Source organism: Catharus ustulatus, chromosome 8 (assembly GCF_009819885.2).
Source record: "Catharus ustulatus isolate bCatUst1 chromosome 8, bCatUst1.pri.v2, whole genome shotgun sequence".
In the NCBI taxonomy this organism is placed as follows: Eukaryota; Metazoa; Chordata; class Aves; order Passeriformes; family Turdidae; genus Catharus; species Catharus ustulatus.
Window position 1 is genome coordinate 20,121,006 of NC_046228.1, and position 16,104 is coordinate 20,137,109.

Here is a 16,104-nt window from a genome sequence, read left to right on the forward strand (position 1 = left end):
TATAAGCAAGGCAAATAGCTCAAGTTTGTTCCCCAGACTGCTGCCATTCTGCTCTGTCACTGGATATAAATGGAAGCAGCAAGGTCGCTCCAAGCTTTACTTTCAATCCAGTCTAGAAGTTATCCAAACAGAAATATTAAATAGGCCATGCATCTGTCCCTCTAAGGCAGGGAAGATAAAGCTTCCCATTGTCTTCACAACAGCTGCAGAAGAGTCCCTCAGCCACGCCCAGCAGCCCATTTATGGCCCCAGTGAAGCAGCAAAAAGGACAGAGCTCTGCTCTCCCTGGCTTTACTCAGCAGACCTTTCAAGGCATGTGCCCCATTGCACTGCACCGCCTGTGGAGCCCACGGTCTCTGGGTCTTAGGTAGGACCACCATGTTCTCAGCTCTTGGGAAAGGTTTCCTGGCTCTACTTCTTGTGTCAATGCCTGTAATTCTACTGAAGTGTGGCAGAAGAAAGAAAAATACCACCTGAAAGTTCACATTATGTCCCACTACTGGCCCAGGGCTTGCTTTCTGCAGTGTTGGGAAGTGTGAGCACCAGGCACAGACAGCAGGGCGATTAGACTCACCATGTTTGTATCTTATCCTTATGTTTTCATACCTTAGTTATATGAAGGAGGAAACAGGTGTCAGAGTAGACAGCTAAACTCAGCCTTTAGTTCACACCAGGCTGCTGCTGGTAATGGTTTTCTGGAGGATTTGTTCCCCAAATTTGAGGGAAAAGGCCCCCAGCCAAAAAAAACCACCTCCATGCTCCCCTCAGCAAGGCTGCACCCCTGCCACTGAGCATGGCCATGCTAGCAGGGCTGCCAGACCTGCCTCTCCACTGGAGGGGCTGGATGTCCAACAGCCTGCTGGGGAATCCCAACCTGTCTGGTGAAAGACAGAGACTTTAGCATCCTTATCAGATCTCAGAAACTCCTGATAAGCTGGTGAATATTTATTTTGTAACACAATTTCTAATGCATATTCTTTCAAATGAGACTCCAAGAGAGAGCAATACTCAAACGGTGCAGGAGACAAAAACCATGACACAAACAAGCTTGAGAATCAGGGTCAGGCAAATCAACTGCAGGCTCATGTATATACAAACTTTGTCATTTTTGCAGTTTACATTTCCATGTTGTTTCCTTACTACAGGATAGAGAGTAAGACAGGGCCAGGGAATGCGCCATGCATCTCCTGCTTCATCCAGGCAGAAACCAAAACCCAAGATCAGAAAGAAATTTCTCTGATGCTAGTTTGGATGCAGAGGTACTGGTAGGAAAAGAAGGAAGGAAACCACATGCAAGTCAAGGCAGGAATATGGAGAGGTGTTTACGAAACAACACTTTTCAAGCAGCTTGGCTTGAACATGATGTAATATAAACATTACAAGAGCCCAGATTTTGCTATCAGTGCTTTGCATGCAAAGCTGGGCCATAGCTTCAAGGAAAATTCAGAGCTGGAAAATAAGGGTCTAATTCTTTGTGCAAGGAACTGTGTAATTTCCATAAAGAGGAAAGGCACATCTACATTCAGTCACATCTCATTTCAAACACTGAGATGGACACAACTAATATACCAATAAACCCCAAAGGACTGAAAAGTCTTGTGCAGCACAAAGTTTTTTAGCTGAAAAATGAGGAAAGACCTAAAGAATTTATCTTTCACAATCCTCTCACCAGAGTTTTTGACAGGCATTTTTATAATGTTTAGAAACTAACTACAAGAGCTCTCAGGCTACCAGGAAGGTACCTTTCAATCAGCCTTTTAGCTACAGCAGCTGTCAAATACAGGCCCTTGGCTTTAAACATGAATTGTCACTTTCAACAACCATGCATTAATGCACATATTCAGTTTGACAAGCAAAACTCAGGCTGCATACAGCCTCCTGTCAATTCAGACAGCAATGACAGTCACAACTTCCTAGAGACAGGAGGCCCCAAATGCATTTCTCCATGCATGGCCCTCTTGCATTTCAGGCGTCTCTTTATACAACCACTAAAACCAAAAACGCAACTCCAGTTAAGTTTCTGTTGCTTCTTCTGTGTATCAGGTTCATGACAGCTACAAAGACTAAGACACACCAGACTGCTCAGACTCACATTGTTCTTGCATTAGCCAGCTGCAGAGTTAACTGTTACTGCCTCCTCAAAGAGGTGTAAAATCACAACAAATGCCAATTTGCCAAAATTACTTTGAAAGCGTCTGTCATTAGTAAAAGCTGTTGGCATGCATCCACGAGGGCTGGAAGCACCACACCAGCCATGGAGAGGTTGGGAGCAGCCACAGAGGGCCAGGCAACCTGCATGGCCTTATATAGCTGTAGACTGAGCAGCTGGCTTCTCCCAGGGCCAAAGGAATTATTAGTAAATGACAGAACTGGAAAACTCTTCTTGGCAGGAAAGCAAAAAAGCAAACCTAAATGAGTCAACGGATTCCACCAACTTCCTAGAAAAGAAATCCAAGCCTATTGTGGCTTTGTGCAACTATTCCCCACAGCTCAGACCTGGTAACACATGGAGCAAGCAAGAATGCAACCAAACCTATCACACAAAATGTAGAGGACATCACACATGCGCTCTCTTCTTCATAAGCATCTACACATGATCCTTTCTGACAATCCATTTAACAGGTCCTGGTAGCAGATCTGACCTCCCTGATCCTAGCCCTTTTCAAAGAACAAATACATAGCTTAACTCCTTGGCAGCCCTTTCAACAAATTAAATTACTATTTTGCAAACAAAAAAGGTCCATTAATGTATTATAAGCTGGCAGCAGAGTGGCTTGAAATCTGAGGAAAATGACAGCAGGAACAGAACAAGACATTACATATTTGCAACTCTTTGTAACAAATATTCCCCTCTATCATCCCCAAACGGCCTCCAGACATAAAGGGAAGGACAAAAATCACTACAGGAACACTTTCTTTGTTGAAAAAAAATCCTGTATAAATATACACTTTACCTCTGAGCTCTCAGGGCTGCACAGTTCCACCACCCATCTGGTGACTATAGCCATTTGTTTTAGAAATAATTTTCACCTGTGCTGCAATGAACATTTGTCTGCTTTTGTACATCTGCAGCTACAACAGAGCTATGTGTCAAATTCATCATGAGCACTTCCACTGACAGGAGTGATGCCTGGATTGTTTGACTATCACGTGAATTTTGTGGTAGGAGTATTTGTGGTAGGAGTATTTTCTTTGAATGTTCTTTGTCAGGGGAAGCATCTTACTCAAAATACACTAAATTTTCAAAGAAAGTCGATAGTTGTCTCCAATTTGTTGGACATATTTGCTGCTTACGTCCGTTCATGGAGAGCAGCCCCAGGCGAGGCTTTGCTCAACCCTAACCTGTCAGTGCAGTGATATTCACACCCAAATTTGAAAAAAAAAACAAACAAAAAAGCCATGAAAAAGAAGTGTAGCTCTTCTCAAAGATTCAAAACTTCATTTTTCTTGTGGAGAGACTCAAAAATCTCCCTGTGAATTTCTCAGTTCAGCAACCAGGTAGGCTTGAATTGACTGAAGCACTGTCTTGAGTTTGATTTATACTGCTGAAGACAATAATGGAACCTTTACTTTGGTGTCTTGGTAACTACATTTCTCTTGAAACAAAAAGCAAAATGAATGAACAAAGAGAGGCTCAGAAAAGAGCAGGAGCTTCTGGACACAGCGAGTCCAGTGGGAATTTGTTATCTATTGGCAACACTGTTGAACACCCACTTTCCAGGCAGATAGACCTTTCCAACTCTGTTCACAAGCCGAACAGCAAAGCACCTGGCAGTGCCACTCAGTATTCAGAGAAAGCAATTTGCAGCTCAGTTTTAAATCCTAGGAAATTAAGAGATTTGCCCCTTTGGGTGAAAAAGCAGACCAGGCATGTTTTCTTCAGCTAGAAAGTTGATACGTTTTTAATGGTGACTTGTGTTAGACATGATTTCCTGCCTACAATCTGATCTGAAATATTTTTGGACTGTTACCATCACTAAGAAAAATAGCGAAACAGGAAACATTGGAATGCTGTTGATATACACAATCAAGCATACAGTGCAAACAGCATTTCCTTTACCAGAAGCGTTTTTCAATTCTCTATATTTATACTTCTCTTAAATAATCATTAGTAAGTCAGACATGAAGACATCCTAACTGCTTGGCTATCATTAAAAGAGAAGAGAGTTGCCTATTTGAAGAATATACATGTATAAAGATTGTTTTGGTTCACAGAAGACCACATGAAAAAGACAACCATAATACTTCCATGAAACACTCTCCCAGCTTCCAGCTAATTGCAGCTTAAAGGCTTTCTGCAGCAGAGATATCTCCATTGTATATATTTTCCTTTAAAGATTCGTCTTGCACTAATTTGCCCACTAGGCTCTTCAAGCAACATGCACTCATCACATTTACAGCACAATCACAAATGAAGTCACCACTGTCACAATGGTGCTGATCCTTTGGTGAAACTGAAACACCTGGTGTGAGCTCAGACCTGTGTCTGAAATCCACCCGGCACAACCTTGTTGCCACACTGAATGCAGGTCAGAGAATATTTAGTATGGGTAATCATTTAAACAAAAAATCATTAAAAATTCATCACCTAGCAATTTAAGAATCCCTAAGGATTTATGGTTTCACAAGACATCTCTCCAATGGTGAGTAGAAAATAAGGACTGGAAGACTTCTCACCTCTAGAAAACCAGCACAGCTGGGCACATCCTCATACCAGCTGTGTGATGCTCCAACCCACAGAGGTGCTGCTCTGTCAGAGAACGATCTGTGCCAGCACAGCTCCTTGGCACAACTGATTCAGCAAATGAGATACAACTGCACAGAGTGGAGACCAGACCCTAGAGTTGGTGATGTTGCAGTGCAAATGATATACATTACTTTTCATACTCAGCCAACTACTTATAAAGTTACTTTGACAGAGAAAAAACTTCCAGCTCTGACTTGATTGTATTGTGAGCCTTCCTTGCTAACTGTATGATAAGCCTTAGTGACAGAGCTGTGCCCACCAAAGCTCAGGAAGCCTAAGCCATACCACTTGACCACATGGCACTCATTTTCCCCAAGAGCCTTCCAACCTCTCCACCTCTGTGGCAATGCCCTTCCCTTCTTCACAGAGGAGGGCTCACCACCACACCAGAGTCTGGTTTCCTCACCCACTTCCCCTACCTTAAATTGAGCAAGGAGATGAAGCATGGCTCCAGGTTTTTTAAAATGCTTTCTGTCACCCTTTTAGGCATCCTCTCAAGACCTTTTATTTTAAGGCTTTAGACTGCAAAGTAAAGAAGTGCTCCTGCCTCAGCAATAAAGACTATGTTGCACTTCTGACCACTGAATGAAACTGCATTTAGACCAACGCAATTATGGGGGCCTAGAAGGAGACACTGGACCTTAGGGGTAAAATATTCCCAACAGAATACTATCAGGAAAGACAACGTGATGCACACAGATTTTCCATAGAGCAATGGGTAGTAATATCAAACTCTAAAGTGGTGAGAAGTCAGATCACTGCTTTCACATCCTACAGTTTTGACACTCTTCTTGGCCTTTCGTCAGCAGAACTCAGTGATCAGCACAGTAGCAGAAGCATCCAACACACACTCATGCTACCTCATTGAAAGGGAGTCTTGAAAGAGTTGAGTTGTGTAAACTGAAAGCCACTACACGATTTTACACAGTTACAGATCCAGCTAGAAATCCCTGCCCAGGCAGCTTCCACGCCCAAGGCCAATGAAATGTGCATAGGGTAGCTATAAACTTAACGGCTTTGTAATTAACATTAGCAAACACATTTTACAGACCCAATGATCTGTAAGAGTGAACTTGCCTGCAGGATGAAAGAACCCTTGCCTCCCTTCCCCTTTCCCAGCCAGAACCACATGGCACTGGTTTGCCAAGTCAAGCAGCTGGATTTTGGAGAGGAAAGGGAACACTCCTTTGCAGGAAGATTACATGCTGCCAAGTTCAAGGCCACTATGAGAAACTCTGGGGTTAACAGGCTGCTGCAATGCTCACTACCCATTCACACTGCCTGCACTGTGCTCCGTTCTTCCATCTGTGAATTCCCTTAATGAACCGTCAGGCATTTTTTTTGGCCAAGACCCATCACTTTTTCCTGAACTGGGAAATGCCTGCTGAACTCCTGGCATTGTTTGAGCCACGGTAAAGACTTCTGTTTATCACAGAAAAGCCCTGAACAACTGAACTACTGTGTCATTCAAGGCATGCTTTTGCACTCCTTTTGAAAGCACTTCCCCTGCATCTGCCATGAAACTGATGGATGATCACTTTGAGGGAAGGCAGGCACAGGAAAAACTTGCTCCAGAGCAACTAGAAATGCCACACTGGATCTACCATCTGACTTTGAAAAGCACCAGTACCTGCAGCTGCAATTCACACCACAAGGAAGGATAAATCCCCAGTACCCTCAAAAAAGCCAGGCTCTAGTTTTTTAAGTAGCAACAGATCAGTGCAAAGCAGAGCCCTGCTTTCCCGTTCCCATTTCCTCTCTGTACAAAGACGGCCCAAGAACAAAGCATGGCTGGGGAAAGGAATGAAGTTGCCCATTGCTCCTCAGTTCAAGAAGGTGGGAAGGCTGAAGCCAGCCTGTGCTCTACACTAGTGACAGAAATTGTGGCTCTCAGGTGTCACCTGCCTTTAGCTTTTCAGGTCTCAAAGAGACTGATGGACTCGGAGAGAAAGGAGCTCTGTTACACCATGGGTCATGACTCTTTAAGACTGACAGTGCTGTTCGATCAAGAGGTTTCAAAATGTATAACATTTCTGAGTCTGCGCTTGGCAGAAACCAGGCAATTAATTGGTTGGAACAACACACAAACATATATTTTAACTGCTAAATGAGTGCAACAGGAAGGAAGGTCATCTCTGGTTGCACCTCTGCTGTGAGTGAAGTTTTCATGAGACCATCTTTGGTTTCTTGCTTTCAGGAGCCACAGAGTAAGTTGACAGACCCTGCCATAAATTATCAGCCAGTTCCTCACTTGGAAAGTTGTTTTCATAAGGTCAAACTGCAGCAAAATCAAGCAGCATTAGGATTAAAGGATGAAATGCAGTTCCCTCTTGCTAGCCAGCACCTGCCAGACAAAGTACTAAGAGGTCAAATTAAACCAGCTAGAGAAGTCTACTGTCAAACCAAAACACAGCTACTGCCCACCCAGAACCCTCCCTCTCTCCAGCCCCAGTCTTGCTCAGCTGTGTACCTGCTGACTGTCAGAGTCAGTTCATCTGTGCAGCCCTTGATTTTGTTCTGTGCCTCAAGGTGCGTCATGTTGTCTGTGTTCACTCCATCAATGGCTATGATCTGGTCTCCTATACACAAGTTGGCTATTGCAGCTTTGCTGCCTGGAGTCACCTAAGAGAAAACAAAAAGAGTGAATGGACTTTCCAGGGAGGAGATTTCAATAGTAACCTTTGAAAAAGAGTTGGAGTGTTTTTTCCCACTGGTACCTGGAAGCAAAGAAGTTAAAATTAATGAAAGTAAATTCTCAGCAGAAATCTATCTAGGTCATTCATATAGGGGATTTTGTTTTGGCACCCACAGATAGAAATCTGGAGAGAGGACAACAGGTAAATAACAAAAAATAGTATTTTCACTCATGACAATTCTCATCCTAGAGAGCAAAATCATATAGAAAGCAATTACTTTCTTTCCTGGACAGCTAAGTGCTCTCTGAAACAGAAGGTGCTGAAGACAGACAGAAGTCTAAGTCTCTAAGAACAGAGGTGACAGAAGACAGTATCAGAGTCATTGCAATACCAATGCCAATCACAAACAGCTTTGCCTGCACTACAATCTCACTTGTTTTCTTCCTTGAAAGAAAGGTTTGGGCTCATTTTGGATCGCTTCTCTAGTTGTAATAATATAATTTTTCCCAGGAACAGGTGCAACACACAAGGCAACACAAACTTCATCTTTAAACCACAAGCTGTCAGTAGTGTCTGAAAAAGCAGAAGCATTGACCTCCCTGCCTGACCACAGCACACCTTGATACCTTCTGCCATGCTGCATCTCCCTTTCGCTCCATGTGGTCCCAGACAGAAGACATTATGCAGCAATGCCATCAGTATGACTCTCCTCATGACAAAGGTTCCAGTTAAAACTTGTATTTTCAAGCAAATCAACTAAATGGATTCTTCATTTTACTCTACTTCTTTTAAGGAGGTGTCCTCTTAACAACTGAGACCTCTTTGGGCCAAAATTATTGCTTGTCCAGGGGGTGAATAACATCATGTTTGTGGCTTTGCAAACACTCCAGAAGATTTTGTGCAGTTTTAATGAGTTTGTGAAAGAAGTCTAATGATTTCTATGGGCTTTCATCCATTATTTAATAGGCAGAGGAAATGAGAAGGGTGGACTGCTCCCAGACATGAGTACAGATTAAAACATGCCTTGCAGCTGAGACATACCTCATTTATGAGTCCATAACTGGTATTCATTCTACACATTCATGCTAGGTTTCAGCATGCTGGAAAGCAGCTGAGCAAACTCAGCAGAGCTTTCAGACATAAATACCATTCACAAGATTTAGAGATCCCTCCTAACTAGGGTTTGGTTGGCAAATCATTACCCTCAGGGCAACACTCCCCTTCTAGAGGTGTCACACATTAGCAGCAATCACTGTTTTCCCTGGGTCAAATCTGAAGCTGTTCAGCATATCTCCTCACAGCTGTAGTGGGCTATTTTCCCCACCAGAAGAAACACCACAGGATATTTTTCTTTTTTCACCTCTCTACTAGGAAAGTGTTTCATGAAAAAAGGAAGGACACAGATGTGGCTCACAGACATCCAAGCTGACCAAGGTGCTCAATGTTAATCCAAAGAGCTTCCGATGGGTCAACCAACAGTGAATGTCTACCTGCACACCACTTTGAATGCTGCAAGCAGTCTCTGAACTGACAGAGGAAGTGCTGATGAAAATACCAGACAAAGCACCAAATGGATACAGAAAATCTCATTTAAATGTGAAGATCATCACTTGTCAAGCTGCAGCCCTGAGCTGCCCAGTGATCTGTCAAGGCCATTGAGTGCAATCTGCAGACACTCCACTGGATTCAGTGCCTTGAGAGTAAGTTTACCTCCTGTAAACCTTGTGGCAGGGTATCCTGGTTCATCACCAGCCAGCAGCCAAGCCTCACTCAGCTGCTCACTCATTCCCCCACCAGCAGGACCTGGGAGAGTAGAAGTGGAAAATCTTCTGGGTTGAGATACGGACAGTTTAATAGGGAAAGCAAAAGACACATATGCAAGCAAAGCAAGATGAGGAGTTAATTAATTCATTCCCATGGGCAAGCAGGTGTTCAGCCATCTCCAGGAGAAGAGGGCTCCATCAGGCATAATGGTTACTTGGGAAGACAAACAACTCCAAACATCTCTCCTTTCTCCCCCTCTTTATATAGAGGGCATGATGTTTTCTGGTCTGTAATATCCCTTGGGTCAGTTGGAGTCAGCTGTCCCAGCTGTGTCTCCTCTCAGCCTCCCATGCATCCCCAGACTCCTCACCAGCATAGCAGCGCAAAAAGCATAAAAGGTTTTGGCTCTGTGTAAGCCCTGCTCAGCAGTAACAAAAACATCTCTGTATTATCCACCCTGTGCTCAGCACAAATCCAAAACACAGCCCTTACCAGCCACTGTGAAGAAAACTAACTCTACCCCAGCCAAAACCTGCACATAGGGACAGTTCGCAGCACTGAAGAAGTCCTAAGCACTGATAGCTGCCTGCAGTCCCACCAGATTTGGGAGCTGTCATTATAAAAACCATAAGACATACCCCTAAGGATATCATTAAAACAAAAGGAGCCTGCAGAAAACACAGTGTGGGTCCTTGCCTGTTCTCTGGACCTTAACTGAGTCACTAGGTTTCCTTATTTCCTCTGCTACCAAAGGAAGGAGAGAGGCACATTTCTCACCCTGTAAGGAACACCAAGCTCAGTACACAGTTACCATGATTAATTTTCAATCAGACAAGCTGCCAAAGGGTCAAGAACAACAGTGGATTAATGCCAGCACTGGAACCCTGTTGGAGACTCAGCCACACAGCTTGCATTTCAAGATTGATAATTATACAATATGTGATAGGCTGGTAGAAGTGATTGTGTATCACCAGGAACAGCTAAGCCACAGCAGCCAGGGACACTGAAATACTGAAGCCTGCTGAAGCCCCATGAGCTACCAGGAAGAGCATCTGGCATTCACAATGACATCTCAGTGCAGTGCCAGTGCTTCTGGTATCAGTTTCCTTCAGAGGAATTTGAAATGTGAGTGCTCTTCTCCATCAGATAAGAGCCACTGGTAGCACAAGGGCTATTCCATCCATTCAGCTATCCACATAATCCTCTCCCCTAAGGACAAGCTACAAGGCTGCACAAAAAAAAAAAAAAAAAAAGAGAAGTGTATCTGCCAAAAGGAAACATGTTTTAAAATCTAGCTTCTTCAGGTCTGGAAATAACTTGCCCTGAAATGCAACCTTCCACAAACTGCTGCCTACAACATCCAGCTCATACTGTCTGCCAGGACTGTTCACAGCAAACATGTCTGCACAAGGGCAGGGTATGGAGGGAACCCATCCCCCATCCTTTTAGGATGATTTACAGCTACTAATAATGTTCCCTTCCCCCCTCACAGTAAGGTCTGGGCTTATCTCAGTGCTGCCAAGCAAAAGGCGTTTCTGGTATTAAATGAGGAGCACAGAGCTGCCACTGTGACATGTTCCTGCTTTTATTTTTGTCACATCTCTGCCTGGTCCATGGGAAGCAGTAGGAGCAGACATGTGTCTGGGAGGAAAGCAGGCAGAGGTGCTCAGAGCACTGGCAGCTATCAACCAGCTTACATAAAAAGGACTCCAAAACCAACAAAAGCTTTAGGCTACCAGGGATCCAGTAAATTTTGCACCTGACACTGCTTTGCTCCTGCTCTCAGACAATCTAAAGCTTTGCCCCAGGCTCTCTTACTCTTCCCTCTTGACTGAGCACGGAGCAGAGAACAGCAGGAGCCAAGGGAACAGCAGGCAGTGCCCTGCACACCTTGTACAGGTGGGTGATGCAGTATTGAGCAGACAGATCTGCACTTCTGCATGGATAGGTGAGAAGGGCTGAACGACACTGCAAGGAACAAAACTGGCAAACACAACCATGCACAAGTCACAGCTTGTGCAAAGGCACAGTCTCTTGTGTCCTTCAGAAGAGCTCACTGACTTGGTTTGGGCTTCCTCCACTGGGGTTGAGCGGATGGGAACATGAGCAGACTCACTAGGGACCGGGAACCTCCCGGCTCCAGAGACACCACGCTTGGATGAATAAAGCCCAGCACGCCTTACGACATCATGCCCAAGGGCTTCCTTCGGACAGGAGCCACGCCCTACCTTGAGGTGATTGCTCCCAGGCAATTGGGTAACACTGCCATTAGATCATTTTGCTGTTGAACAGACAATGCCGAGACAGGCAGAGCAGCACTGATTCATACTGTGTCCAAAATAGGTCCCAAGTGTGCTTATGGTGATGCTTTGTTTGGGTGATGTTCTGTCCAAGGAATCTGGGCTACTATAGAAATAATCTAGATACTTACACCCAGACACATCAAACTATGTCCTTGATACCAGCTCAGACACATGCATCAGCATATGGAAGAAACAATCACCACAACCTGTGGGTTTGATTGTGCACTCTTTATTAATGCAAAACTCAAAGTAGTAGATAACAGTTTAGGCCAGCTATAGGCTTGGATCCCTTTTTTAAAAAGAGGTCCCACAGATTCAGGATTGGCTTGGTTTGAAGAAAAAATTATATTACTTTCTTATACTACAAAATGAAGCTTTGTGCACATGTGCCCCCTCGCACACACTTTGGGCTCCACCTTGCCAACACCACCAGGACTTTGCAAAGCTTAGATGACCATCTCCCCGACAGTTTGCCTGCTACTACCTCCTTGCACTGGTGGCCAAGCAGCAAAGAAAGCACTATGAAATATCAACTCTTCAGAAAGTCTTTGGGCAAGTGCATTTGCAATAGAAAACACTTGGATTTAGCGGCAGGAGAAACATTTGTATGCTTATGCAGCTCCCAGAACCTCTTCATAAAACTTCTGTCTGTCCCAGAGCTTGCCAAACAAGTACATTTATTTTGTATTTGATGTAATTCCCTCCGTACATGCTACCTAACAAGCTTTGCAGTCCCTGGACAGGGACATATGGTGCCTTTTTTCCTCCTGCAGGCAAGGATCCAAGAGGTAGCAGTGGGTATACTGAGGGAAGCTGCTGCCCACAGCAAATGAGAGGAAGGGTGGGAAACATTTTTATGAAAAGCAGCATAACTCAGCTCCATGTGAGTCAAGATAGATGGGTGGGTCTAAAATTCATTAAATTTTTTTCTGGCCTTCTCCCCTCATCCATTCTGGCACCCTACATGCTCACTCTGTCAGCTCTTCACAGTTTCTCACAGACCCTGCAGCCCCCGGCATCACTCATCACTCCACACCTAAACACACTGCAAGAAGTGATGAAGAGATAAGAAAATTAACATAAGCCAAGAAAAAGATCTGGAGAAACTGCACCTAGGTGTGTTTGAGAGAAAAACCCAGCTGGGTCGTTGCTGGAAAGAACAGACATGAAGTAACATACTTCCAAGGCCACCAGTGACAACCAGACATCTCTGACATTCAGTTTAATCCTCCCCACCCACACACACTGCTCTTATACCATGAGTAATGTCCTCAGCACTGGAGTATTATGCTAAGCAGTTGAAGTTTCTCCCAGCAAAAGCATGCAGCTGGGTCAGCAGAGATCAGAGGCTATGAGAAAATTCAGACAAGCACATTCCCCACCTCTTCTCTTTAGGGGAGAGGGAATGAAATGCCTTACAACTGGCTCCGGGAGAGTTCCCTTCAATGGTGCTCCTGTTCTCTGCACCATTACAGCCCAGCAAGGCTGCAGCCCAAACCTCACTGGCTGCTCTGTGCTGGCCCAGATCACACCATCACCAGGAGACAAGGAGGAGAAGGGGGTCATCCCTCTGGCCAGTGAAACCCCTGAGCATCTGCCCACCCCAGTGGGGTCTGGGCTTCCACAGGACAAGCTCCTCTGGTAGCCCAGCCCTCCCCTCCTGCCTGCCTTCCTCCCCTACACTGACAGCCAGAGGAGCTTTGTTAACACAGAAAGGGGAAGGCATCAGACACTGCAGAGAGGGCTGACCTCAGTAAGATGGTATAAAAAGAAATGGGTGAGAGGATTTGTTCAGACAGATGCTCAAATGGTGGTCAAGGAGTTTCTCAGCCTCACAGCTTCTTTTGCAACATGTCCCACATTAAAACAAACAAATGAGACTTTTTACAAGGCCTCAAAAACAGCTGAGTCTTTCCTGATGGTTTATTTCATCCTCTAAATAAATCAACACGTCTCGTAATCAGCAACCATCTAAGATACTGTAGTCCAGAACAATATCAATTACTTTTGCAGTTTAGGGGTCCAATAATTTCCCTGTTCATATCGAAAAAAAAAAAATCTCCTGTTATTTTGATGCTACATCCTTCAAATCCAATTCATTTTACATACCACCATATACACTTCTTGATGGACAAAGTGATTTTTGAGGGTGAAAGGTACCAAGGAGCCTGCAGCCATACTTAACTTGACACCTGGAAAACAAAAGAACTTTCTTCCTCCCAAGAAGCCCAGCATTTGCTTTTGTCACCTAAAGTTCTAGGGCTTAAAGCTCTCACATAATGTTGAGGCTGGTACATTCACTCCAAATGTAAAGTTCTCTTTTTAGGCTCTTTGGGGAACTTGCCCAGAAGGTGGGTCAGACGTCATCAAAAAAGATTATACCGGTTGCAAAGAAGAGGTACAGAGAAAAGGGAACTCCAAAGTTTGGGTGACATCGTGCTGCTGCACAATGACACATTAGTCTGAATATGCCCTGGCTCCTAGGAAAGACAAGAGTGCTGCTTCTGCATGTAGCTCTGGTAGAAGGCATTTGATTAGTATCCTAGAAATTGTAAAAGTTTTTTTCAAAGTAAAAGTACCCTCCCCAAACTCAGGAAACCAGACTGGAAATGATCAAACCTGTCCTGTGCCCCAAAGCGCTTTGCCTTTAGCCCAAGAAAATTTGCTGCTTTGCCCTTGCAACAATTAAGGAAGATCTCTTTTCATCCAAACCCTGGCAATCAGGGAGATCAGAAAAGTCTTTTCCTCTTCTTAGCAGCCATTAGAACCTTTGAAGCGCAGGATTTTCCAGCAGCTGCTCGGGAAACTGCCAGGATTGATGTTGTTTTCAAAGTCTGTAGGGGCACAACCTCTGCTCTTCACACCCCGTGCACTCTGACAGAGCAGACAGGACTCCCTCCAAGGAAACAAGGAATCCTGCTGTCCTCCAAATACCAGCCAGCCACTTCTGCAGGGCCGGGAGTTCTTGGCAGGTGACATTAATGACCAGTATTCCACAGGCCCTTATCAGCTGTGCAGTTCTGTAGCAGGGCTGCTGCTGCCACATCCCCCACCCTACCCGCAGCCAGGTAAACATCCGTGCAGGAAACATAAAGCCACTTTCACCTTCCTTTTTCCTATAAAGCCCAGTAGCCCTCCCAACTGCCTCCCTCTGCTCAGCCAGCCTCAGAACAAGACCCCAGCACAATGCTAAGATTTGCAGTCACAGGCACAAGGGCTGGACCGTTTGGCAGAGGAACTGCAGTCATAGGTGTGCACAGTGGGGACCAACCAAGGCTTTCCGGGCTGAGGAGGAAAGCCAGCCCAACCCTAAATCCTATCACATCCACCATACCCCATGTTTCCTTTGGTAGAGGGAAGGCCAAAGGGTTCCACTCTGGGAGCAGAGAGCTGCCTGGAAAGCCCCAGCTCTCCTCAGGTCTCAGAAAAATAACAAAACAACCTGCAGCCAGAGACTCTTTCCACCTGGGGAAGAGGCTGGAGCCCAGCTCCCAGGGTAGACACTGGTGCTGCTCAGCTGGGCCCTGGCATGCACCAGAAGGAAGACAGTCTCCACCCATCCCATCAAGGGATGCCCATTAGCAGGGTGTCCTGGACCAGCAGGGCTCTCCCTTACTACTGGCTCCAGGATGCCTTCGCTCAGCTGCTTCCTACAAGGGTGACTGGCTGACAGGGTGAAGACATCAGCTGGCACCAAAGCTAAACATGGTATCTTCTCACACCACAGGATTCAGTCCCATGCTTGATTTCGGACAATCAAGTCCAGTTTTACCACTAAATCAAGGATTAAGTTTATAAAGCTGGTTCAGAGTGCCACACTTAAAAAGATAACCAACACAAACACCCAATTATGATCCAATTCTGTATTTTATATAAATTCAGAGTTTTTAAAATACCACAAATAGATAAAATATCAGACTAAGCCGGGATGAATTCACATTACAGTGGTGGAAATAAGCAACAAGGTCATTGGGATTTAATATTTTTAATGTATTTGCATAACTGGTTTGTCTTGAAGCCATTTTTTCATTGGAAAACTGGTTTTATAAGAAAATGTCCAGTTTTACAGACTCTGAGACACCCATCCTTAATGGGGCTGGGAGGTTTTTGACATGACAAAACAGCAGACATCTGCTCTGCCCATATTTTGGGTCAGACGTTCAAGATTGCTACCACAAACCATAAAAATAATCTCAATAACAAGGTTTATCAGACAATTCCATGTACTCAGCTGGAAACAAAAAGCCTCAATGTTTATCAAAATCAAATGCAACCAAACAGGCAACAGCTCATATTACCTGAGGAATGGAGGGGGATGGGGTCTGTCAACTGCACTGCTTTTCAGACAGCTCCACTTCATCAGCGTCTGCTTATACAACGTGCTGCTTGCTTCCTCCATCAGCTCCCAGCCTGAATGGGATTTAACTGGGAACTACCCTGTGCATAGGTCAGCTCTACAGAAACTATTAATCCTGTATGTATTGTGTCCATTCACATCTCAGAAAGAACTGTTCCCAAATTCTACCCCACTGACTCACTGCAGAGTATCACACACAGAGCAGTAAAGACAAGGGCCTTTCCTACTCCTGTGGGGCAATCCAGCAGGCTTTGACTCGGGTTCATTACACTCATCAACACACGTCTGGAGTTTTTT

General features: G+C 44.7%; 1 protein-coding gene across 2 annotated transcripts in view; it reads right to left on the reverse strand.

The window, feature by feature from the left end:
• The window catches only part of PDLIM1 (PDZ and LIM domain 1), a 43,715-nt gene that overhangs the window by 24,161 nt on the left and 3,450 nt on the right, over positions 1-16,104 (reverse strand). For both annotated transcript variants that reach the window (XM_042779520.1, XM_033066139.1), the window contains exon 2: positions 7,218-7,369. In XM_042779520.1, coding sequence (XP_042635454.1) covers positions 7,218-7,369 — 152 coding nt within the window. The remainder of the gene's footprint in view (positions 1-7,217; positions 7,370-16,104) is intronic.